The sequence below is a fragment of the Elephas maximus genome, chromosome 8, assembly GCF_024166365.1.
Source record: "Elephas maximus indicus isolate mEleMax1 chromosome 8, mEleMax1 primary haplotype, whole genome shotgun sequence".
In the NCBI taxonomy this organism is placed as follows: domain Eukaryota; kingdom Metazoa; phylum Chordata; class Mammalia; order Proboscidea; family Elephantidae; genus Elephas; species Elephas maximus.
In genome coordinates, this window is record NC_064826.1 from 17,597,305 (window position 1) to 17,623,865 (window position 26,561).

The window sequence follows — 26,561 nt, forward strand, 5'->3', positions numbered from 1 at the left end:
GCCCCCTCGAAGCAGCGAGAGGAGAGACAATGGACTGCTATGCAAGTGAAGTGCAGGACAGGACGGGCTTAAAGGATGACGAGAAGTTGGAGTGGAAGCAGCACAGGAAGCCATGAGGGTGGGCAGGTGTGATGGAGAAGCCTTGGAGGAGGATCTGTACTAGACTTTAAAGGACTGACGGGCATGGGGAGGCCCCAGGTGGCACAAATGGTTAAGAGCTCCACTGTGAGCTGAAAGGTTGGTGGTTCAAATCCACCCACGAGTGCCTCAGTAGAAAGGCCTGGCAGTCTGCTTCCAAAAGGCCACAGCCTTGAAAACCCTGTGGAGCAGTTCTACTCTGCACACACGGGGTCACCAGGAGTCAGAATGAACTCCGCGGCACCCGGTTTGGTGCCTCGTTTGTTTGTGTCTGTGTCAGTGGGCACGGGTTGGCTGGAAGGATGCAGAGGGGAAACTGAAGAGAAGGGAAGAGGTGAGGGAACGGTGTGACCAGGACTCCAAGAGAGAATCAGATGGAGTCCTGGAGGAAACAAGAAAACAGCTGGTGAGAAAGGTGCAGTGGTTAAGAGATCAGCTGTAAACCAAAGGGTCAGCAGTTCGAATCCACCAGCCACTCCTTGGAAACCCTATGGAGCAGTTCTGCTGTGTCCTGTAGGGTCGCTATGTGTCGGACTTGACTGATGGCAAAGGTTGTGAGAGAGAGGGGGATGATGAGGAGGAAGGAGGGGGAGGAAGATGAGGAGGTGTTTCTGGTGTGGGGGAGAGGCCGAGAGGAGGCATGGGGGCGGAGAGTTTGGCTTTAATAGGGGGCTGCTCTAAGTTGCCAGTAACAGTGTGCACAGGATGGTCCGAAGGGAGACATGATGGTGTGGAGGTGAGGAAACAGCTAGGAGCCCAAGATGGGATAAGGATCTGGACTCAGGAATCAAAGGACCAGGGTGGCATGAGGACTGGTAGACTCTGAAGTGAAGGGGTGAGGGTGGTGAAGCTCCTCTGAGCCTGGGGGAAAACCTAGATGGGGCCTGACTCTTCATTCAGTCAATGCCTAACCTTTGAATCTCTACTGGCAGTAGGCTCTGCACTAGAAGCTTCCTTCCACTGCGTTAGGACCTGATGAGTTAGGACTCCTGAAAACCCTGTACCAGCTCACTCAGGGGTCCGTGTGTTTCCAGTCTTGTCTCCCTTTGCTTCCTTGGGCCTCCAGCTGGTCCTGGCTTCTCCTGGTTGCTGCCCAGCTGCACGAAGCAGCTGCCTTACTTTGCTCCAGAGGAGGCCAGGCTCCCAGGGTGGAGGAAGTGCTGACTGCACACCAGCCCCTTTGTTTAGAGCTCACCTGTTTTCAAGGGGCTTGAAGCACTTTCTAGACATTAACCCATTCACGACCACAGCATTGTAGGGGTCCAGGAGAGGGGATGGCCTCCCCATTTGGCAGGAGGTTGAGCTGAGCACAGAGAGTGGTAGGGAGGGGGCAGGAGGAGAGTGACTTGGCAAAGTCATAGGATGAGGTGTTAGGAGTTGAGTTGTGTCCCCTGCAAAAAGGTGCGTTGAAGTCCTAACCGCTGGCACCTCAGTGTGACCTTAGTTCGAAATAGGGTCCTTATAGATGTAATTAGTTAAGATAAGGTCATTATGGTGAGTCTTAATTTTTATTATTTAAAAAAACATTTTACTGTGCTTTCCATGAAAGTTGACACAGGAAATTAGGTTCCCCTTTGATAATTTCTGCACAAATTGTTCAGTGACATTAATTACGTTTTTCACAATGTGTCAACATTCTCTTTAATAGAGTCCATTTCCAGTACTCTAGTTTCCCGGCCCCCTTATCTTCTGATCTTTGCTTTAGGGTAATAGTTACGCTTTTGGCCTCCTATGGAAACCCTAGTGGCATAGTGGTTAAGTGCTATGGTTGTTAACCAAAAGGTTGGCAGTTTGAATCCACCAGCCACTCTTTGGAAACCCTACAGGGCAGTTCTACTCTGTCATATAGGGTTGCTATGAGTTGGAATCAGCTTGACGGCAAGGGATTTTGTTCTCAGGTAGATTTTTTTTTAAGTTTCTCATTCAAAAATTTATGTACGAATTGTTTTGTGATGTTGGCTACAATTCCCACATGTGTCAGCACTCTCCCCCTTTCCATCCCATGTTCCCTGTGTCCATTCGTCCAGTTTTCCTGCCTCTTCCTGCCTTCTCATCTTTGCTTTTGGGTAGGTGTTGCCCATTTGATCTTGTATACTTGGTTGAACTAAGAAGCACATTCCTCACATGCGTTATTGTTTGTTTTATAGGCCTGTCAAATCTTTGGCTGAAAAGTGGACTTAGGGAATGGCTTCAGTTCTGAGTTAGCAAGGTGTCCGGGGGCCATAGTCTCAGGGGCCCTCATGTTTTTATGACTGATGTCTTTATAAGAGAAGGAGAAGAGACCCAGAGGGACACACAGGGAAATGGCCATGTGAAGATTCAGGCAGAGACTGCAGTGCTGCATCTACAAGCCAAGGAACGCCAAGGATTGTTGCTGCCCACTAGAAACTAGGAGAAGGGCATGGAACAGTTTCGTCCTCAGAACCTCCAGAAGAGACTTACCTGGCTGGTGTCTTGATTTCGGACTTGTAGCTCCAGAACTGTGAGAGAGTAAATTTCTGTTGTCTAGGCCACCCAGTTTGTGGCCATTTGTTATGGCAGCCTTAGGACACTAATACAGGAGGCAATAGGAAGTGTGGATGAGAAATTAGGGGTCCTGACTCCAGGTCTGGGTCTGGCCCTGATAGCCCATGGAGCTGCCCCTTCCCCTTTAGGCACTGGCTCTGCTGCTCCCCCACATCCCGCCAGCTTGACTCTGAGTCTGCTGCTCTTGCTGGGTCCCCAGAGACGTCTCTTCTCCTAGTGAGGCCAGGCTGTGGGGCACCACTTCCTCTCCTGTGGCTTGACCAGACCAGAGGCAGGAAGCTGGTTTCATCTTTCTCCTTAAGTTGCTGGCCTTCTGAACCACTCCTGGGTTAAACCAGACTCAGAGTTTCCAGGACATTCTTCCAGCTTCGGAGCAGTGTGTGAAGGTCTCTAGGTCCATGTTGGTGGAATGCCAACCTGAACAGCCTGCTGTGGCCACAGACTCCTCCATGCCCAGTTCCCTGCCTAGTTTCCTCCCTCAGATCTGATGTCACCCCTTTTCTAGTCTGCTTCAGACAGCCCAGAGCTGAGCAGTGGGTCCTCTTCTTTTTCACTGGCCTTAGGCGACCCTGTCAGACTTAGAAGCCCAATCTGTGAGCCACGTCTTTGGACCTCTCTCTCTGCAGAACCTGAGTTGCTGTTCCATGGGGTCGAATGCAGTTCATGGAGACTGATTTACTTTAGTTGGCTCTAGAGTTATAATTGCTAACATCTATGGAAATTTAGGAGTCCCTGGGTGGTGCGAATGGTTAACACACTTGGCTGTTGACCAAAAGGTTGGAGGTTCAAGTCCACCCAGAGGCTCCTTGGAAGAAAGTCGTGGTGATCTACATCCCCAAAATCAGCTATTGAAAACTATGTGGCTCACAGGTCTACTCTGACACACATGGGGTCGCCGTGAGTCAGGCTCCACTTGACTGCAACTGTTTATTTTTTCTAATGGAAACTTAACTATCACCCCTCACTCTGCTAAGTATTTTACATGCTTGGACATTATCATACAATGACCCTGGGAAGTATTGCTATTATGACCTCTGTATTTCATATGAGGAACCCAAAGCTCAGAAAAGTAGAATAGATTGTCTAAGGCCACAGAGCTTCTAGGTGGCAGAGTTGGGATCCACACCCAGACTGTTTGCCCACAGGCTCAACCACTCATTCCTCTACCTACAAGCACCATCTTAGGGTCCAGAGGACCCTGGTCTTGTATGACATGGATGAGAGTGGTCCATCTGCCAAGCACCAGGGTGAGCCTGACATGTATAAAGTACATGGCATGACTCACCCTCCTGCCAAACGGACAGGTGGTCAGTAAACCCTCTCTCTCTTTTTTTATATTGATAAAGTATCTTTATTGTTGTTGTTCATTGTCGTTGAGTTAGCTCCAGCTCATGGCGGCCCTACATATAGCAGAACGAAACATCGCTTGGTCCTGTGCCATCTTCCTGATTGTTGGTATGTTTGAGTCCATTGTGTCAGTCTATCTCATTTAGAGTTTCCCTCATTTTTGCTAGCCCTCTGCCAAATATGATGTCCTCTTTCAGTGATTGGTTTTTCCTGATGACATGTCTAAAGTAAACTGTCTTTTGATGGACTTCTGTTTCTGAGAGGAGGAGCAGTTGTCTGGCTCCTCTATGACCTGGGGGAAATGGCCAACCAAAGCCTTGGGAAACAGTCTACTCCAACACATGGTGGTTCCAGGGCTCCAGGGTGGCCTATTCACCAAGGCTGGACCACCATCTCAACACTGGTGGATGAGTTTCTTTGGAAAAGTGCAACAAGAGAGGCAGTCTGAAATACTTTGCACTTGAAATACGCTGTTCGTGCTTTTTTCTGGCACTTCCTTTATATCAACCATAGTGACTCTCCTTTTTATTTCTTTAGCATCATTTTCTCCTGGAGTTGCATCTTGTTCTTTGTGTCACCACCCAAGCAGGTGGAGGAGAGACAGCGATTTTGGACCATATGGCAACGTCCATGTGTATATATGTGTGTGCATATGTGTGTGTGAGTGTGTGTGTGTGTCTAATGGCTTCAACTGTGGCAACTCAGGCATAGAGCTATCTTTCCAAACCATTCATTCATTAACTCACTCATTGACAATAATGATTGCCTGCTCTGCATCAACGCTGACTCTGTGGCCGGAATTCTTCTTTTCCTTCTGCTTCTTCAGTCTAGGGAGGCAAGATGCTGAGTGACTGGGACCAGGGCTATGTCGGCTGAAGCCTTTGGGGCCATCTAAAAACACTCCGTAAGTGAGACCAGGCAGTTCATTCATCTTCCCTCCTAAGGGATGGCACAGGGAAGCGGTGTGCCAGAGAAGACTTTGGCCATCTCTGTCCCCCCAAGACCCCTCCCCACTATTTCAGCCTCAGCAGAACACTGCAGAGAGCCACATGCTCACAGCTCTGAGAGGAGGCCCCCAGGGTACAGCCTGGATCTCTCACTTCCCTGGGTCACCTCATCTGTGCCCTCCTGTTGGATTCTTGCCTCCCGACAAGGTCTCCGTGTTACAAACTGGCTGGTTTGCATTTGATTTGCACAGGAGCCCCTCGAATTCTGGGCCTGTATGGAGGAGGAGCACCCTGTCTCAGGCTCTGGTGCCTCTAGGATGTGGGGCGTGGCCCTCCACCAACCTCTGTTCCCACCATGTGATGGAGGCCTGACAGCCTCCTGCCCCGTGCATCGGGTACTTTGGCACACACCTTTGTGCTTGAGGGCTGAGGCTTTTGGTGGAAGATTCTAGAGTGGTTTCATCTGCTCCCAGGCTCTGGCTCCGGTCCCAGCTCCATGCCACTGCCTTCTAGATAGGACCCCCTCACCTGAGGGTCCCTGGGCCCAGCCCAGGTGCAGACCAGGTGGCAGGACAGGAAAGGAGACCAACAAGGAGAGTGTCAGGATAGGGCTGCATCTTTAATGAGGACGAGCGCTGTTTGCTCATTAGGGAGATGACTCCAAGCCAGTGGCAGCCTGGCTCTGGAGCGCAGCATCTGCCTGCTACTGGGAGACGGTGTTTATTGCTCAATCCTTCAGTGGATGTAAATAAACAGCCCAGCCCAGATAATGTTCAAATAAACAAACCCACAGCTGCCAGGAGCTCCCTGGATGGCTGACCTGTGTGGAGGCCATGCTGCTGATGGTTTAATAGCAGTCTGTCTGGCAGAGCCAGCGCGCGTGGTGCCAGGGATGGAAAGGTGGCCGGCTAATGGTGGAGGGGCAGGGAGCCAGGTGGGCTGGAGGGAAGGGGCTGTGCAGCCCAGGAAGCTTCCAGCTGGAGAGCGAGTGTCCGGGGAGGATGGACGGAATGGGGATGCTTGTACATGGAGTGCGTGTGGATGCACGTACTCAGGTTTACATGCCCGAACCTGCTCAGCCACGTGTGTTGTTGTTGTTGTTGTTAGTCGCCATCGAGTTGGTTTTGACTTATGGCAACCTTATGTGTAACAGAACGAAACATGACCAGGTCCTGTGCCATCTCTGGAAATCCTGGTGGCACAGTGGTTAAGAGCTATGGCTGCTAAGCAAAAGGCTGGCAATTCAAATCCCCCAGGCGGTCCTTGGAAACCCTATGAGGCAGTTCTACTCTGTCCTATAGGGTCTCTATGAGTTGGAATCGACTCAACGGCAACGGGTTTGGTTTTTGTTTGGTGCCATCTTCATGACCTTTGGTATATTGGAGTCCGCTGTTTCGGCCATTGTGTCAATCTGTCTCATTGAGAGTGTCACCCACCTCTAAGCTTGGGATGACCCTGCACTGATGATCGAACCAGCCAACATGTCCCCACACTGCACTCTGTTATAATTTCAACTATTTCTTTGTGGACTGGGGAATCTTTCCTAAGCTGTTCTTGAGTTGCACGCCTCCACCCTGAGTCAGGATTATGTTTCTATCTGACGAGAGGTAGACTGAACATGGCATTCTGTGTTCAAGTGAACTTGGCCAGGATGATGCTTTCTGTTGGTTCTTCCCTGAAATTCCATTTGGGTGATACTGACGTTGTGCTGGCGCCTTTAGCTGCCTTGGAGCACTGGGAGCAGTGAATGGTGAATCACAGATCTCCCTCCTTGGTTCTGCCTCTTACCTTGATCACATCCAGTAACTCAGAGTCCATCGTCTTACTGGTAGAATGTGGGTTGTTTTTCCCAGGGGTAGTTGGTCATTTGTTCAGTAACAGTTTATTGGGTAAGGGTCCCTGGGTGGTATAAGTGGTTAACGTACTCAACTGTTAACCAAAAGGTTGATGGTTCCAGTCCACCCAGAGGCACCTTAGAAGAAAGGCCTGGTGATCTACTTCCCAAAAATCAGCCACTGAAAGCCCTATGGAACCCAGTTCTGCTCTGACACACCTGAGGTCACTGGGGTCAGATGCAACTCACGGCAACTGGTTCTGAGTACTTATCGGGCACCAATCATGCCCTGGGTACTGTGCCAGGGAAGAAGGAATACAGTGCTGAATAAGATGGGCATGGTCTCTGCCCTCAAGAGACTCACAGTCCCAGATATACTTACCCAAGTGCTCCATTTCTGCCCCCTCACGGGGGCGGGGGAGGGGGGCGGGCACCAGCTCTGCAGTTCGTCATCATTGTTTGGCTTCTTGCTATCCAAAAGAGCTTAGAATCACCTGCACATTTTCCTGATCCCTCCTCCAGACCACTTATAAAAAATCTTAAATAAGACTAGTCATAACACTCGTGCTTGGGAAATCCCCCAGTTCCACATCTCGACTCAGAAACGTGCCTTTTTCTGTCTCTAAGTCAGTTTTCCTTCCCTGACCAAACTCCCTGAAGTCCCACAGAGACTCCTTATTTTTAAATACCTTTTGATGTGGAACCTTGTCAAAGCCTTCTGGAAAAAATCTAAATAGCTGAGAACCAAGCACCGAGCTAAGAATTGGGAGACCTAGGTGTTGGTCCTGTCATTGGTGTATCATTGGACTTGGACAAGGCACATAACAGCTCCAATCTCAGTTTCTTCATTGGTAAGATGAGAATTATTATGCTGGCAGTCCACATCATAAAAATTTTACAACCATCAGATGAGACAGTGTTATTTAAGAATGCTTTGCAAGGTATAAAACAAAAATATAAGGGATTGTTATCTCAAAAATTTACAACAGCATTTTCTTCATTCGAATGCCTGTTTATCTCCCAAAAGAGCTGTAGCATGGTGCCTGCCTCACCTTGAGGGAGTGTTTGTTTAACGTCAACTACTTTCACTCCTTGGACCCTGTTCAAAGTGAGAATATTGTCTAATATAAATACATAAAAACCTGGACACCAGAGCCAGTCAGACCTTGGTATGGGTCAAGGCTTCACCATTCACTAAATGGTGTCATTTACCTCTTTTGTGCTTCACCTGTAAATGGGGATGGTATTAATCCTTATTTTACCAAGTTAAAAGATTTAAATGAAAAAATAAATACATGTTGAGCATCATGTCTGATGCATAGTAGCCAGTCAATAAATAAGGTCTATATAAGGACCAAGCCAGCAGCAGGTGCATCCTATGTAGATTTTATGAATGTCCATCAAACACTCAGCAAATCCCACGACAACCCTTTAGCCATTTTCATGGCATGAGACTCTTTTAGCGGAAGTATAAATGAATGTTTTCCTTTCTGGTTTCCGAAACAAGCTGGGGGTTGGAGGAGAGAAATGCCTTTCCAGTTTACTAGTTTCTCACTCTACAGACTGTGAAGGGTGGGGCCACACGGCCCCTCCAGCCTCCCCAGGGAAGGCCAGCCCCGTGAAATCGTGCCCCATTGGCTCCCCCTGGCCTCTTGTGTCCCTGCCTCAGGTCACCTGGCTTCCTGTGATGTCCACCTGCATCCAGCATGGCAGCCTCATCCTAAAGAGCTGAGAAGTTGGGGCCAAGTGATAAAGAGGGCCGCTCAGGCACTGAATCCAATTTCCCTTGGGGACCAGACCAAGGGGCATTGGATGGGACTTAGTTCCACCAGCGTTCCCTAGGGAAGCCTGCTTCTGCCACCAGCTTGTGGTAGCTGGAGTCCAGCCAGGGCGCTCAGTATCACTCTCATGCTGTGGCTCCAGGGGCCGACTCACAGCTGGGGATGAAGCTTGCCTGGGCCAGGGGCCAAGGCCATCACTGCTGGTCAGACTTGGGTGGTAATCCCAATTGGTTTTGTGCAAACTCCAATTTTCATCAAGATTAAGAAACAGCCTTGCCAGGGTGGACATCTGGCGGTTTGGGAGTGGAAACAGAAGACGGAGGGCTACTGGAATCTGGGACATTTTTATTTTCAGTGCTAAACATACCCCTCTTCCTCTCATTCCTTTGCCTTTATTTATTAATGTTTTATGAGCTTAATGGGGAGCCAGCAAAGAGGAGTTTTAACTTCATTCATTTATTTACTCATTCTTTTAATAAATACTCACCAAGCTCAAGTGTGTGAGCATCAAAACCAGGAATGAGTGGCAAAGGCTCTGGAATTGTAGGGACCAGAAAAAAGCCTTGACCTCACCCTCTGTTCTCCATGTGCACTGACCGGGAAGGAACCAGGGAATCCCACCAGGAATAAGCTCTGTCACGTCTTCGGGGTGGTAGGAAGAGCACAGACTCCAGAGTAAATCCTGGATTCTAGTTCTGCCCCCACGTTTTGTAATAAAGCTCAGGCCAGTTGTTTAACGTACCTTCTTTTCCCTTCTTCATCCATCATCAGTGTTAGCAGTTAGGACTTTTGATGTTGTCCAAGGGGGGATAAAGTTTTCTTACTTTAACTATAAAGAAGTATCTTGAGTGCCTAGGAAGCCTGGACATAGGCCAATGGTGCAACAACATCGTCACAGACCAATTTCTTCCGTCTCTGTGCTTGATCTCCCACGTTCCAGCTCCACTCCTAGTCACAAAAGGACCACCAACAGCTCTCCGAACTGCACATTTCTTTGATCCTACTGAGGGAGAGGATTCCCTAGATGGTGCAACGGTTAACACACTTGACTGCTAACCAAAAGATCGATGGTTTCAAGTCCACCCAGAGGCACCTTGGAAGACAGGCCTGGTGATCTAAGTCTGAAAAATCAGTCATTGAAAGTCCTGTGGAGCACGGTTCTACCTTGACACACATGGGAGTTGCCATGAGTCAAAGTTGACTCAACGACAAATGGTTTGGTGTTTGAGTTTCCGGAGGCAGAGGATAGATCTTCTCTCCCCCTATCATGAACCAAAGTCTCTGCTTGGCCCTGAATGCATCCACCTGAACCAACTGTTGTGGCCCGGGGCCTGCCTTGTGTTGATTGGCATAGGTTTGCTTTCTGTCAATCACAGTGGAAAGAGGGAGAGGAAGCTGAATTGTTTATACTCATCAGGGACCATCCCAGGAGGTGGGGTTGGACTCATTCTCACCCCAAATTGGGAGACGGGGGTAGCGGATGCTGGAGAGGCCATGCAAGTTGTGACAAATGAACACTAAGCTGTAGGACTGAGTGGATAATACGAATAAGGAACAATGGGCAAAACCATCTTCCACAGTGCCCGACTTCTAGGCAGGGCCTGAAAATAATGCTGAAAAGGGAAACAAACAAGACCTGGAACAAACCTAAAATCAAACACAACGTGGTGTCAGGAGTAAGTAAATTCAACAGAAAAGAGAGGAGGCACACTTTCAGGTGAACTGATGTGACCAGTTGTCTGTCATGTGCATGGTGGCCTTCCTGGAACTAGGTCTTCTGAATAAATGTTTTATTCTCCTTGATCTCAGGATAGATTAAAAATTAAACAGTAAGACTTAAAAATAAGAGTATGTAATGGGAATATCTGGAATGTAATTGTTTTTTAGTTTGTTATTAAAATCTCTGAAATAACACTGTGGATATATTAGTCTTATACTAATGGCATCTAATCAAGTTTTGTAACCTCCTAGCTATCGCCTCCCCTGTTTCCCTCCAGCATTCCCACTTTTCCTGCATTTGCTTCCTACTTAGGTAGTGACTCTGTTAGCCCTGGGCAATGGTTGTGTTGGAGCTACGTGCTGAGACTTGTGATGGTTCTAGGGGCTGAGGACAGCACCCAGGGGCCCACGAGAATAGCAGGGGTTTGGGAAGCCCATATCTTTTTGAGATTCATCATCAGTCATGAAGAGTGTGGGCAAAGGTCTTTTTCCTGATCACCACATCATCTAAGCCATCCTAGGAAGAGTTTGTGAATGGCCCAGGGGTGATCTACTTTGCTAAGTGTCCTCATAAGCTTGAGTGTGACTCATGCCTGAAGCACATTTTCCTGTAATGCCATATCCCCTTCCCTGGAGACATGACTAGAACACCTAGGAGATCCCAGGACCCAAAATCTACTCCAAAATCTGATGTATCAGCCAGTAGTTTCAATGGCCAAAAAGAGACCATTGGTGTACAACTCCTGGAGTTGGCTTTTTGCCTGGTTTCTCAACACAGGACCACAGTGGTACCTGGGCAGCAATTTCAAGGGTCAGCCCACATCCCTACAGTACATTTCCTTCTGCTAACAAATGCATCAAATAATATTGCCTTTCTGCGGTTGCTAAGTCAACCTCAATTATCTGCTGTTCGCCCATCCCTCTCTTGCCCCCCAATACCATCCCCATTCCCTTCTCCAAAGAGATGCAAGCAAGACTTCAGGGGCTGAACCTGAGGCGTATGGAACCAGACAGAACAAGACTGGAATCTTGGTGAAGCCCAGTTGGGGAGCTCCCTTCCGTTTTCTTTACCATTCCCAACATAAGCCTTCCTTCCTGGATGGCAGGCTTATTTTGCTCCTGCTCCAGGCAGAACTCACTTCCTCTCCTTGGCCATTGGGAGGTCTCAGGGCTGAAGCTTGAGCATGAATGATGCTGGGTCTGAAATCACATTGGCTCTCCTCTTCCTCTTCTCCACAGATCCGAGTCGATGGGCCCAGTGGCAAAGCCCACCAGTATGAGACGGTGCAGGTGGTAGACCCAGGCCCTGTCCTTCGGGATATGGCCTTCTCCAAGGACCATGAACAGCTCTACATCATGTCAGAGAGGCAGGTAAGGCTCAGAGCACTTTCCTAGGCATAAGTCTGGCCGCTCAGTACCAGCCTATAGACAGCTACAGGGGAGCCTGTCACAGAGAGGTGATTTCTTAGGCTCTGTGTGTATCCTTTCATTCATGCTGCCTGGGGACTGAGGCCAGGTGGGCTGAGGCAGGTAATGAGACGTTTAAAATTTTGGTGTATCTGCTAACTTCAAAATGATGGTATGTATAGGTTCAAGGCCAGCATGTACTTGCTTTTGAATAAACATGGTAGAGATGTCCATTTTGTGGTCCAGATTGCCCTATACAAAGTTACTCTTCTGGCCCAAGGCACCCTGCAGTGGGCAAGGATTTGTTGCTGAGAGAGCTTAGTTGAGGGAGCATCATGGAAGGTTCAGGAACAGGGTCTGTGTGTGTGCAATGCAATGACACAGTGTATGTCCTATGCCCTCGTGGGCACCAATAACTCTCAGATGGAGCCTTCAGGGAATTCCCCAAAGCCAAGCCAGGAAGAACAAGTCAGGCACAGGGATCGCTGTTAGCTGACCCTGAGTGGGAAGTAGCAAAGTTAGGATTGGTTCTGGAACTCGGCTGAGAACTAAGTAAGTCTTTGGGGGTCCCTGAGCTCAGGCCAAGAGTTATATGTCTGCAGCAGGCAAAGGAAGATGTTCCACCTTGGATTTCCCATGCATTTGAGGGTTTTCCTGGGGCCTTCTAATTCACTGTCTAGAGTACTCTACACCCCACCCAGGTGTGGCTCAGCACTGTGATCTCCACTCCAGTTGTTTCTATATAGGGTGGCGGTTCCCGGGCACAGTCCCTCCAACCCATGAATATGTATATGTACAGACAGCAGCCACGAGGGGCCAAGCCCCCTCTTATTCATCTTCATCAGTGGGAACTGAACTCCCTGGAGGACCTGCGGACAGAGTCTGGATTGTTCCAGCCTGTCCCCTCTCAGCACAGTGTGGGAAATGAATGCCACATTATACCACCCACGGGGCTTGTCCATTATGCCTTGGCGGCCAGCGGCAGCTCCACTCTCCCCAAGAGCTTGATGACATCTTTTCTTGGTGTGGGACTCCCCATTCTCCTGGCTCCGGCCATACTGGGACCCATTGTGGTCCTCTAGTGGAGGTTGACATGGTTGGGAGTGGCCTGATGTGGGGCCAAGAGGGGAGCATGTCGTCCTGGGAGTGGAGACTTATGAGCTGGTCAGCAGCTGGGCGGGTGTGAGGCTGCTTTCTTGCCTGTGTCCCTTGCCCTGTTTTAATGGGACCCACAATCCCCACTCCCTGTCCACCTCCGAGTCCCTAAGAGCTGAGGGGAAGTAGCTTTCCTTGGTGGAATGAATCCTTTTGAGAAGACACAAGTTCTCCTCAAGGTGAATATTTAGGAGTTCTTTCCCAACCTGAAAACCAAGATTTCTGAACTTGGGACTTAAAACATCTAAGGGCTTCCAAAAATGGAAATGATAAGCTGTGTGGAGCCTTCGCCTCAGCCTCCTCCCATAACTGAGTTAGGAACTCTGAGCACTGCTCCTCTCCTGAGGAGCCATTATGGATCCTTTTTGCTCCATTGCCCTCAGCCCACTCTCCCTCCCCAGTAGCACAGTCATTACCCATCCAGACCTGGCTGACAGGCATGCTGGGAGCTCTGGATTTGGATGGATTGGAAAGGAAAGGAAAGGAAGGCAGGAACAGATTGGGCCAGAGTATTCACCATCTTAGGGCTGCTCCTCACAGAGGTGGAGGGGGTCTGCCAGTAATCCCAACCCCAAGGGCCCTGACACCTGGGTGAGGCTGGTATCCAGTGGGTGTAGATTAATTTGAGTTTCAGGCCTCATCTTTAAGAGCCATCTGATTCTTCAATTAGGCTGGGGCTTCCTGCTGGGAGATGGCACTTGAAGAGTTAATAGAGATGGCAGAACAGTGGGTTTTACTAAGAGGGGGATCATTTTGATTTAGTCAGCAACTCAGCAAACTGTAGGGTGTTGCCTCAGGGCATGGAGAATATTCTTCACCTTGTGGTGGACCAGCCAGGAAAGCAGGGGCCCTTCTCTCTCCTAAACTCTCCTCCATCCCTTCTCAACCCAGGACTTCGTGGATGGTAACCCTGGTCTGTGCTCTTTCCACCCTCCCTCTGATTTTCCTGATTCCACACGGGGGAACACAGCCTGGGAAGACAATTTGACAAACAGGAGAAATACATTGCATCATATTTTAGTAGTTGTAAAGTAATTAATGAATCTGTAGTTAAAGGACGTTCCAGAGACATCAACTGGCTTGGTCTTCCTACTGGAAGACTTCTTGGGTTACAGTCTTCCTCAGTCCACATGCTGAAAGGAGGCCAGCTCTCAGCATGAGACAGGGTGGGTGGTGGAGAGGAGGGTAAGTGTCATATGGGTGATAGAGGTATGGAGAGTGTGTGCACACAAATGCTACACATTTCCTGACTCTGTGATCATAGAAAAAAAAAAAAAAGCTGTTAAATCCTCAGTGCCTTTCATTAAACACTCAACAAACATTTATGGAGTACCTATATGAGTCAGGATGGTGAGACTACGTCTCACATATTTTGGACATGTTGTCAGGAGGGATCAGTCCCTGGAGAAGGACATCATGCTTGGTAAAGTGGAGGGTCAGAAAAAAAGAGGAAGACCCTCAATGGATGGATTGACACAGCGTCGGCAACAGTGGGCTTAAGCATAACAATTGTGAGGATGGTGCAGGACTGGGCAGTGTTTTGTTCTGTTGTACATAGGGTCACTATGAATTGGAACCAACTTGATGGCACCTAACAACAACGTATGAGTCAGAAACTAGCTTGATGGCATAATGGAGAAGTACTCAGCTGCTAACTGAAAGGTTCGTGGTTCAAACCCACCCAGCAGTTCAGTGGGAGAAAGACCTAGTCATCTGCTCCCATAAAAACAGGTTCCGCCCAGTTGGTTCCAACTCATGTTGACCCACTGTACAAAAGAACAAAACACCTCCTGGTCCTGCACCATCCTCACAGTCAATGCTATGTCTGAGCCCATTGTTGCAGCCACTGTGTCAATGCATCTCATGAGGGTTTCCCTCTTTTTGCTGACCCTCTACTTTACCAAGCACGATGTCCTCCTCCAGGAACAGGTCCCTCCTGATAACATGTCCAAAGTACGTGTAACGAGGTCTCTTCATCCTTGCTTCTGAGGAGCATTCTGGCTGTGCTTCTCCCGAGACAGATTTGTCCCTTCTTTTGGCAGTCCGTGCTATATCCGATATTCTTTGCCAACACCATCATTCACAAGCATCCGTTATCCTTCTGTCTTCCTTATTCATTGTCCAGCTTTTGTATGCGTCTGAAGTGATAGAGAATACCGTGGCTTGGATCAGGCACACCTTAGTCCTCAGTGTGACATCTTTGCTTTTTTAACACTTTAAAGAGGCCCTTTGCAGCAGATTTTACCAGTGCAATATGTAGTTTGATTTCTTGATTGCTTCTTCCATATGGAAACCCTGGTAGTGTAGTGATCAAGAGCTACGGCTGCTCACCAAAAGGTCGGCAGTTCAGATCCACCAGGAACTCCTTGGAAACCCTATGGGGCAGTTCTGCTCTGTCCTATAGGGTTGCTATGAGTCGTAATCAACTCAATGGCAACAGTTTGTTGTTGTTGTTGTTGTTTTTGCTTCCATAGGCATTGACTGTGGATCCAAATAAAATGAAATCCTTGACAACTTCAGTCTTTTCTCCATTTATCATGATGTTGCTTATTGATCCAGTTGTGAGGATTTGTCTTCTTTATGTTGAGAGGTAATCTGTATTGAAGGCTATAGTCTTTGATTTTCATCAGCAAGTGCTTCAAGTCCTCTTCATTTTCAGCAAGCAAAATTGTGACATCTACATATCACAGGTTATTAATGAGTCTTCCTCTAATCCTGATGCCCTGTTCTTCTTCATATAGTCCAGCTTCTCGGATTGTTTGCTCAGCATACAGATTGAATAGGTATGGCGAAAGGACTCATAAAGATTACAGACAGGGAAATGCCATAGGAACAGGTCTACTCAGTCACATGGAGTCTCAATGAGTTGGAATTGACTCATCGACACCTAACAACATCATAGGAGTCAAGCACTCTTCTAGATACTAGAGAATCAGGGAGGTCAAAGATCCTGCCCTCATAGAACTTCCATTTTAGGCAGAGACAGACAAATGAATGGGTGAATGAAGGAATGATGTATGTCAGGTAAAGGTGAGTATACCGAAAACAAAAACTCAGGAGGAATAAGGCGATGGCTGGGGAAATGCTATCTTAAAAAGCATCTGACATTGTCAGGGAGGCCTCCCCAGAAGAGAATTTTGTGTGTGTGTGTGTGCTTTAAGTGAAAGTTTACAGTTCAAGTTAGTTTCTCATGCAAAAATTTATATACACATTCTTATGCGACCCTAGTTGCTCTCCCTACAATATGACAACACACTCCTCCTTTCTACCCTGGATTTCCCGTATCAATTCAACCATATCCTGTCTCTTTCTGCCTTCTCATTGCGCCTCTGGACAGGAGCTACCCATTTAGTCTCATGTATCTACTTGAGCTAAGAAGCACACTCCTCACCAGTATCATTTTATATGTTACAGTCCAGTCTAATCTTTGTCTGAAGAGTTGGCTTAGGGAATGATTTTAGTTCTGGGTTGACAGAGTCTGGGGGCCACGTCTTCTGGGGTTCCTCTAGTCTCAGTCTAAGTCTGGTCTTTTTATGTGAATTTGAGTTCTGCACCCTACTTTCCTCCTGCTCCATCAGGGACTCTCTGTTGTGTTCCCTGTCAGGGTGGTCATTGATGGTAGCCTGGCACCATCTAGTTGTTCTGGTCTCAGGCTGATGGAGTCTCTGGTTTATGTGGCTCCTTCTCAGAAGAGAGAACTTTTGAAGTGAGAGTGGGATAAAAGGAGGTGACTGGGGCTGGCAATCTGGGGGAAAATGGTCCAGGCAGAAGGAACAGTAAGTAGGAAGGCCTCGAAGTGGGCATGTGGTCCAGTGTTTTGAGGATGCTGGGAGGGCAATAGTGGAGTGAGAAGTGAAAAGTGGTAGATGACGAAATTGGAGAGAGGCTGGCTCCAATCACATAGAACCTCAGTTTGCAATCCATAAAATGGCGACACAAGAAATAGTATTGTTTGCATCAGGTTGTTGCGAGGACGAAATGATGATGTTCACTTAGAAAGTGCTTAGCTTAGTATCTGGCTAAGAAGGAGCATTCAGTAAAGCTTAGCTGGCATTATGGTTATTTGTGAATGGTTACTTCTACAGCCAGGATACCGTTTCCATTCTTATGGATAGTGTGTGTTCATCTCTAGTTCTCTCTTAGCGAGGGCTGCTTTCCATCCACTCTTCCTTGGAGCGCTAGCGTGCTCAATGCTAGGTGCCAGTGCTACTCCGTGATACACCTGTCTCTTCAGGTGTAATATTATGTTTTGCCCTGTCTTTTTTCTTCATGAGTCAGGGTACATCTCTAGAGTGTGTGTGTGCGTGCATGTATGCGCGTGTATATGTGTCCATGTGTGTGCGCGCATGCATTTTCATGTGTATGGTCCGTGTGTGCACACACACGCATGCCCTCCCCTGTGTCTGTCCCATCTGTGTATCTCTGCCTGCCCCCTCTTGCTTTTTGCTGCTTGCGTGTAGGTGAGGTGTATGCATTTACTAAAACTCCAGGATCCCCAAGGGAACATCTAGGCACGCTGAAACCACAGTGATAAAAACATGCCAAACTGCTAGGAGGGAAGTGAGAGGGAATGTCAGCACAAGAGATAAACAAGGCGTCCTGGGGCGCCTGAGGGCCCTCAGGGGGAGCAGCAGCAGTCCCCACACATGCCAGTCTCTCCTTTGAGGTGGCCCAGGTAAAGTACAGAGTTCTCTGTAAATTTCAGCATCTCTGGCATCTCACATACTTGCCCCTCCTGGCCCAAAGGCCAGAGTCCCAACACACGTTTCTGTCTCCGAGATGTACATCAGTCGGGCCTGGGCCAAAGCCACCCGTCAGGAAACGAGAAAGGGGAAATGAACCCCTCCCCCAGGTCCCTGCAGCCTGCATTCTTCAGGATCATAAAACCTAGGACAAGGGGAGACCTCGGGATTACCTCGCCCAGGGATACCCACAGCCTCCTCATGCCAGGGGACCTACCAGGTGGTGCCTCTCAAGCCCTGCCTGTGGGCCAGGAGACAGATGCCTGCAGGGGGTTAGGAGGTGAGCCTGGAGGTGGATCACCCTGCTTGCTGAGTCCCCAGGAAAGCATGGCCAAACAGGGGCGGCTCCGGGTGGCTCCTTTGAGCATAATTTAGCAGCAAAGTTTCGAAGGTTATCTTGCTTTATACCCTACCACCTAGGCCTGATTCGCTCATTCATTCAACAGCTATTTATTGAGTACCTACTATGTGCCAAGTGCCAGCCTAGGCACTGGGGATGCAGCAGGGAAGAAAAGGTAAATATGGCGGATGTGGAGAAGCTTGGCAGTTTTAGCAAGAGGAGGCAGCAAAGAAAGAACAAATACAATAAATGCATTCTATATAAAAAAAAAAAAAATTTTTTTTTTTAATGGTATATTAGAAGGTAGTGAGTGTTATCACTTATCAAGCAGGGGGAGTGACATCAGAAGAACAGGTGGGGCAGAACGGTTATAATTTTAAGCAGAGCAATCAGCTGGCTCATGGCAAGGTTAACATTTGGACAGAGGCGTAAAGGGGTGAAGGGGTCACCTGTCGGTGTCGTCTTAGCACCTTTCCTTTTCTTGGAGTCCTGGTGGCTCAATGGTTAAGTGTTTGGCTGCTAACCGAAAGGTCAGAGGTTAAAACTCACCAATCGCTCCATGGTCGAAAGATATGGCAGTCTGCTGCCATAAAGATTATACAGCCTTGCACCCCTACGGGGCAACTCTACTTTGTGCTTTAGGGTCTCTGTGAGTCAGAATCGACTTGACAGCAACAGGTTCCTTCTTCTTGGCAATTCTTTCCAAGTTCTTTGCTGGAAGTCTGAAACTGAGAGGCAGTTAAGCCTGCCCAGTGAGAGGCGAGAAGAGAGGACATGTTTGTGACTAGAATTTTTACCATCCTGAGAGGTTCAGAGGGAAGGGTGGGACAAGGGGATGGGGTGCTAGGATCCCAGAAAAGCTCATGCCCCTGTGGGACCTGGGACCCCTCCCTGGGTGGTGCATTGGCCAGCGACTGCCTAAGTGACATGGGGCCATGACTGTGCCTCTGTATCCCTCCCCCTCACCCCAGGCACCTGCTGAGGTTGAGAAGGTGAGATGGGGCAAGCCTGGAGGTTCACGGGTGTGGATTTCATGCAGGGGCTGGTTGTGGCTTCTAAAGATGAGCTGGGTTCCCGCAAGGCCCTTGTCAGGTGGCTTTGGCGGCAACACAGCCGTCTCCCTGTCATCATCCTTCCACCACCGTGAGGACCGAGCTGTATGTTCCAGTTTGTGTTTGGATGGCTGACACTGTGACAAGCCCATTTGGACATTTGCTCCTGGAGCCCAGGCAGGGCTGTTCCCATAGGTCCCTGGAAGGAGCTTAAACGCTGCCTGGAGTGAGTGACAGCATGTGCCACCTCAGGCACTAGAAAGAGCAAAGAGCCGCTGGAGCGCTTCACCCAATTTCACTCAGGCAGCGGCACTCACATGTGTCGGAGCCGATCCGGCAGGTCCCCGCACATCATTCCCGAGATGTCCCTGCTCCTCACTTCCTTCTCAATGAAGGCAGAACGTCTCCATTCTACCGTCGTGGAACTGGAGGAAACCAGAAAGGGGAAAGGAACCCCTCCCCCAGGTCCCTGCAGCCTACATCTTCAGAATCATAAAACCTAGCACAGGATGAGACCTCGGGCTTACTTCATCCAGCACCCCCTGCTGTAATGGACAAGGACTCTGGAGCCCAGGGGAGCAAGTAGCTTGTCTGGAGGCATCTGGCCAGTTAGGAAAGGAGTGTGCTAGGATCCCGGGCCAGCTCAGGATGGTCAGGCCTTCCCCAGGTCCCCTTCCAATGAGGGACATGGAGGTCTCTGGGGAAGCAGGAGCCTCATTCATCTTTGAGGGAGCGCTGCAGGAAGGTTATATACCCATTGCTGCAGAGGCCAAAGCAAGCCTAGATGGATAGATAGCTGCCATTGAATGACTCTCACTCATGGCAACCTTGTGCACAATGGTGTGAAACGTTACCCAGTCCTGCATCATCCTCATGGTCGCTAGCAGTTCATCATTTTGGTTATTGTGCCTGTTCATCTCAAGGAGGGTCTACCTCACTCTCGTGGACCCTCTCCTTCACCAAACATGGTGTCCTCCTCCAATGACTGATCCCTCCTGATGACGTGTCCAAAGCAAGCAAGTCCAACAACGTTCTGTTACGATCCACAAGGTTTTCATTGGCTAATTTTCAGAAGTAGATGACCAGGCCTTTTTTCCTAGTCTGACTTAGTCTGGAAGCTCTGCTGAAACCTGTTCACCGTGAGTGACCCTGCTGGTATTTGAAATACCGTTGGCATAGCTTCCAGCATCATAGCAACATGCAAGCACCGCAGTATGAACGACTAACAGATGGGTGGTGGAAAATAGGCCTGGTCAGGGGCAAGAATTTGCTGGGGGTGGGTGGGTGGAGTGGGCTAACGGGGGCCATTGGAAGAACTAAGGACCCTCCCCCACCACCGTTCTGCAGGTTGAGACCAGAGTCCCCCTGCAGCATCGACTCCAGAGCATCTTGAAGTACATGGAGCCTCAGGCAGAGGCAGCCACCCTTAGAGGAAGAAAGCAGGGGAGCACCCCCCCCACCACCACCGCTCTCCTGTCCGTAACAGAAATGCTTCTCCATCGTCGCTCATGCGGGCTTGAAGGTTTCTGACATCTGAGTGTGATCTGAGAAGGTCTCTAACATCTCAGTGTGATCTGAAAAGGTCTCTAATATCTGAGTGTGATCTGAGGTCTCTATCATCTGACCGTGGTCTGAGAAGGTCTCTGTCATCTGACTGTGGTCTGAGAAGGTCTCTATCATTTGACCGTGGTCTGAGAAGGTCTCTGTCATCTGACCGTGGTCTGAGAAGGTCTCTATCATCTGAGTGTGACCTGAAAAGGTCTCTAACATCTGAGTGTGATCTGAGATGGCCTCTAACATCTGAGTGTGATCTAAGAAGGTCTCTAACATCTGAGTGTGATCTGAAAAGGTCTCTAACATCTGAGTAGCCAACATCTCTTTGGAAGAGAAACGGCCTCAGCCAGGCATCTCTGGGACCATCCATGAGGCACTAGGAGGAAGAAATGGATACAGGCTGGAGACCTCGGAGTGGTCATGTGTAGGAGATGAACTTGGATTTAACCCTAGTCCCTTGTACTTTGCAACTCTGCCACCCAGAGCAAGTCATTCAAGCTGTTTGTGCTTCGGTTTCTTCATTTGTAAAATGTGAACAATGATCTTACCTCTCCGGGTTTTTAGGATTAAAGTTAATATATGTAAAGTGCCTCACATATAGCAGGCTTTTAGAAAATTCTGGGTGTTAGCATCATCATTCTCGTTATTATTATTACTGTACTTGTTAGGAAAGGTGGCATTGCCAGGGCAGGGATTCCTGGACAAGTCTGTTTGAGTAAAAGCCAGCTCAGCGCAGACATCAGCTACCAGGTTTTCCCTGGTGCCCCCTGTCTATTGCACATTCCCTCAGGTTTAGGATTACCCCTGAGCTCTTCCTCCAGACCTGTTAGCACTGCCTTCCAGGGGCTGAAGGCCCAGGGCCTGTGGTCTCCCACCTAATCAGAGAGGGCTGTGTCACCTTGAAGGGGCTCCGTGGAGTTTTCCTTGTCATTCTACTTCTGCTTTGGGGATGGAATTTTAATATATTTGAGTCCAGCTCCATTGGGTACTTGAAGTTGTCACAGATGGGGCAGCCAATAAGGCTTCTGACTCCATCTTTTCTAGGGAGGGGAAACAACATGTGCCCCTCTCTGTGCCCCAGACCAAGAGAAGACAAGCAGAATCCAGGTGGGCGAGGGAGGCTGACAGGAGGAAGGGTGAGGAAATCCACAGCTGGCGATTAGGGAACTGCGTGGGCAGCTCTCTAATCCTGAAGTCCATTAAGCATCTGTCCCCAGAAATTGCCCTGACAGTCAGATCTCCTTCCCTGCACTTGCCACCAGCATCCAGTGTTTTGGGTCATGTTAAGTGCCATCCGAGAGACAGCCACCTGTAATATTCCATGTGGTGGCACGGGAAGACGCTCCCCAGGGTGGGTGGGCAAGGCCAGGGGCTGCATCTCTGCCACCTTACAGACCCTCATGGATATTTATTAAGTGCCCACTGTATGCCAGACATGAATTCCCTGGGTGGTACATGTGATTAATGTGCCTGCTGCTAACTGGAAGGTTGGCTATCCAAGTCTACCTGGAGGTGCCTCAGAAGAAAGGCCTGGTGATCTAATTCTCAAAGGTCAGCCATTGAAAACCCTATGGGGCCTGTTCTGCTCTTACATACACGGAGCCACCCTGAGCCAGGTCTACTGGATGGCAGCTGGTACGCTGAATATGAAAAGAGCAGAAGGAAGTCTGTCGCAGAAGCTCTGAGGGGTAGGATGGGAGGAATCTCCAGTTGAAGGATATTGACACAAGAGGCGTCCTAAACTCATTGCCGTAGAGTCAGTTCAAACTCATGGTGACCCTACAGGACAGAGAAGAACTGCCCTATAGGGTTTCCAAGGCTGTAATCTTTACAGAGGTAGACTGCCACATCTTTCTCCCATGGAATGGCTGGTGGGTTCGAATCACTGACCTTTTGGTAGGCAGCTGAGCGGTTAATTAGGGCTTCTTTTATTCTTGTGGAGTTCGACCTGGAGGAGTAAAGAGATGTCAGCTTGAAAGGCACACTGTCCTCATGAGGTTGCGTGTCCAGCCACGGACTCTGGTCTGGAGGTCGGAGCTCTGGGGGTGTTTCCCAAGAGCACCCCAATCTTCACTTTGTGCCTGACCCCTCAGTCCCCTCACCCCTCTAACTCAGGGTGGGTGTGGAAGGAAGCTGACTCAACAATCCCAGCCCCTGCCTGCTTTTCAGGATGATGTCTGAACGGACGTGGCTGCCTTTTGTGAGGACTGATTGATTTGTGCTTTGAGTTCTATAGAAAGAGAGACTGGAAATGCCGGAGACCTGAGTAAATTGTGTACTTGGTTTGAATAATGATGAGACATTTCAGATGTAAGTAGGTGTGTGTTAATTTATGCCATTGTTCAAGATGACTAGTTGGCATTTGTGATGTCACATGACTTTACCAAACACCGTAGAGGTGGAGGAGAAATTACAAGTGGCAGAATTATATCTGATAGGAGTCTTTTAAGCGCGTTTCAAATATGACGAGAAGACAATGGAGACAGGAATTTGAAAGTGCATCAGAGACACATGCAGCCATTTCCAGGGACTGAGGAAGGGCTGAGGGGAAGACTCTCTGGATGCTTATTTAAAAGAAAGTTGTGTAAAACAAAGAGGAGGTGGAGAAACGGACATAGCGCGACTCCTCCTAAAATGACACAGAGCCGGTGCTGCAGGCTTGCTCGTGACACACTGGGTGACTTGAAGGCTGTGAGCTTTGGAATCACCCTGGCCTGGTTCCGGTACTGATTGTGTCACTTCCTTCCTCTGTGACCTTGGGCGCTTCAGTTTTCTCAACAGTAAAATGGTCATATGCCAGTACCCGTGGATTGGGTTATTATAATGAAAAACTAGAAGATGTATATAAAATTCTTAGCTCACAGGATGAGGACTCAGTAAATCTCAGTTTTCGTCATTATTTCAGTATGCTGGTCACTATTATAAGACCATCTGTATTTCATCGGCCTGTTTGTTGCACTGTGGTGGCTGGCATGTTGCTATGAGGCTAAGAATTATCCAACGGGGCAAGGAAAGAAATTATTCAAACTTTTTTTTCTTTTAGTTTTTATTTATAACGAGAACCTAGGCTTTACTAATATTTAATCTGAGGGCAGTGGTGGTCGAGTGGTAGAATTCTCACCTTCCACACAGGAGACCTGGTTTGATTCCCGGCCAACGCATCTCACACACAGCCACCACCCATCTGTCAGTGGAGGTTTGCATGTTTCTATGGTGCTGAACAGATTTCAGCGAAGCTCCTAGACTAAGACGAACTAAGAAGAAAGGGCTGGTGATCTCCTTATGAAAATAAGCCAATGAAAACCCTGTGGATCATAACAGTCTGATCCCATTGTACATGGGGTCGTCATGAGTCGGGGACCAACTCTACACCAGCTAGCAGCGACAACGTTTAATATATAGTTGATACTTGTAAAAACTGCTTGGGGGCAGTGTTTGACCTCCTCCGACCCCACAAGGGGGAAGGAGAACTAAGACCACTACGCAAAGCTGACTCCTACGAGGCGGAGGCCATCTCTACTAATTCTGACCCCAACCGTCCCTCGACACAGCACTCTCTTCTTCTCTGCTGGGTTCGATAACTCATTGCAATGGCCACACAGAACTCACAGACCATACTGACAATTATGGGTTTATTAGGGAAGTAACAGTTACAATTCAGGCTCGAGAACACTCAGGATACAGTTCTTCCATCAGGACAGACTCTGGCCAGCTGTGCTTGCAGGCATGCCTCTCCCTGGACCTCAGTCTCTGCCCAGAGGCACTCAGCTTTCTCTCTCCTTGGGCCGGGAAGCACACCAAGCCATCTCCTGCTGCCAGGTCTCTGCTGCTGAGTCTCTTTTTCCTTGGTAGTGGTGGGCTCCTCCTCTCCGCTCTGGAATTGGCTGTCTTTTAAGGCAAAACTGACCAATCTCCTTGGTGGGCTACAATGACCCTATCACACAGTTACTTGGGTGGGAGTTACAATAGCATGGCTAGAAAGGTCACACACAAAAGTAATTAACCGCACCATAATACTGGGTACTATCTCCTTCCCTTGTCTATACATCAGCCACTCAGGTGTCAGGAAGGCATGCAGGTACAGCAGGTATAGGGGAGGTCCACTTTCTAGAAGGGTTGACCTTAGTGTCTTCACTGGTGGACCCGGTTTCAGCGTATGGCAGCAAAGTTGCCATTTTTGTGTGGCAATGTCATAAAAACAACCCTTTAAATAGAATCTTTACAATACTTTGGAGTGAGATGGGAGTGCCCACGTAAATCTTCCATACAACATCGAGGTTTGCTGGTTCTGGAAACGTGATTAAGCCTTTATATTTTAAAAGAACCAAAATGTCCCACATTTGCTGACCTTTTCAGTACTGACAAGCAGCTGTCGGAAGTAGGCTGCCTGGCTGATAACTCTGAAGAAATAAACACTTCATCTTCCCCTTCAACATAAAGGTAACGCTAGAACACAGAGTAAGAAAGTATCTACTTCTAGAAAGGATTTATGGCCTGCAGAAACCATTTTGAGGGGAAAAAAAAGGATGATTGGAAGTATTTTCATTACTATGTGGTTTTGTGGCTTATGTATGACACTTCAAAAAACTCGTATCTACAGACTTTAAAAACTTGGAAACAGAATTGTCTAACTGGCTTAAAAATCTTCCAAATGAAGAATTTCTGAGAGTTTTGACCCATTTATTAAACCATATATATATAAATTCAACACCTTCCGATTCATTGCAAGAAGAGCCGATTGACATCAGAGAAGATAGAAATCTACTAGCTGAATTTCAACAACAATCTTCACATAATGGGTCGATGAGACCAAAATAACAATAATAGTAAACCCATATGTGCTTTTTGCATCTCTCTGTCCATGAAGGTGTCTTTTCTGCTACGACAGCCCTGAAAACCAAGTGTGGACATGAATTGAACCCTCAGCCATAGAAGCCATGTGGACCTAAGGGCGAGACAAAGATTTTAAAATAATAATGATGCCAGTGCTAACAAATCCCTCTCACCACTATTAATAATAACTTTATTAATGGTGGTAAAATGTTTTGTATCATTAATAAAATCGATTTAAAATTAAGAGGCTATTTTCTCACTTTTTTCTTTCCTAATTTTGTGTACGTTTGATAATACAATATTGCTAGTAAGTAGACTATTTATATTCTTTATAAATAAATATACACGTATTATGGGTCCTTGCTCAAAACCTTTTTCACTTTTTTTTTTACTGTGGGGTGTGCATCCAAAACCATTTAGGGACAGCTGGTCGGTTCTTAGAGCCCCATTCAACCTGCTAGGGCAGTAGCTAAGACCTATGGCGGCTAACCGAAAAGTCGACAGTTCCAGTCCACCAGCTGCTCCTTGGAAATCCTGTGGGACAGTGCTATTCTGTTTTATAGAGTCACTATGAGTTGGGATCAAGGTGACGGCAATGGGTTGGGTTTGGGTTATTAGACTATAAAAATTTGTGGCTACTCCATGAATGGATCTTGTCTCAATTTCTAATTTTCACTTGCCTGATACTTTCTGAAACTGTCTCCTTTGTACCTAGGAGTTTGTTGTTTAAATCCAGTGCAGAGGTCCGTAGAACCCACTATGAATAGTATGGGCAGAGTGTGGGTCAGTGTCTTTATACCTGGGTAATTTACCCCCCCTGCCTTCTAGAACTTTCTAGGGCCCAGATCCCTGAACAGCAGACACAATTCTCTCTGGGAGAGACCATGTGGAGTTTGAAACAGTGCTGACAGATAAGAAAACCCCAGACAAGCAGACAGCATTTGCGTGGCTGTGGCCATTAAGCTGGCATATTCCTGTATAAATATGGCCAGGATGACTGTGCGGGGCTGGGAGACAGTTTTCATAGATACAGATCTGTCAGTCCAGGATTAGTCTGTTCTCATGACATCTCCCATTCCCCACTTAACCCTCCTCTCTTCTCACTTCACTGCCATTTCTTCCTTGGCTTTGTCCTGTTTTTTGGTATTCCTCCCACTTCTCCTTATTTTCTCCCCAGCCCCTTGTC

General features: G+C 48.2%; 1 protein-coding gene across 5 annotated transcripts in view; it reads left to right on the forward strand.

The window, feature by feature from the left end:
- The window catches only part of PLXNA4 (plexin A4), a 517,066-nt gene that overhangs the window by 314,610 nt on the left and 175,895 nt on the right, over positions 1–26,561 (forward strand). For 4 of the 5 annotated variants that reach the window (XM_049894276.1, XM_049894280.1, XM_049894277.1 and 1 more), the window contains exon 4: positions 11,532–11,663. In XM_049894276.1, the coding sequence (XP_049750233.1) occupies positions 11,532–11,663 (132 nt within the window). Of the gene's footprint in view, positions 1–11,531; positions 11,664–25,409; positions 25,551–26,561 lie in introns of those variants that run through there. The other variant, XM_049894279.1, reaches the window with a different exon arrangement.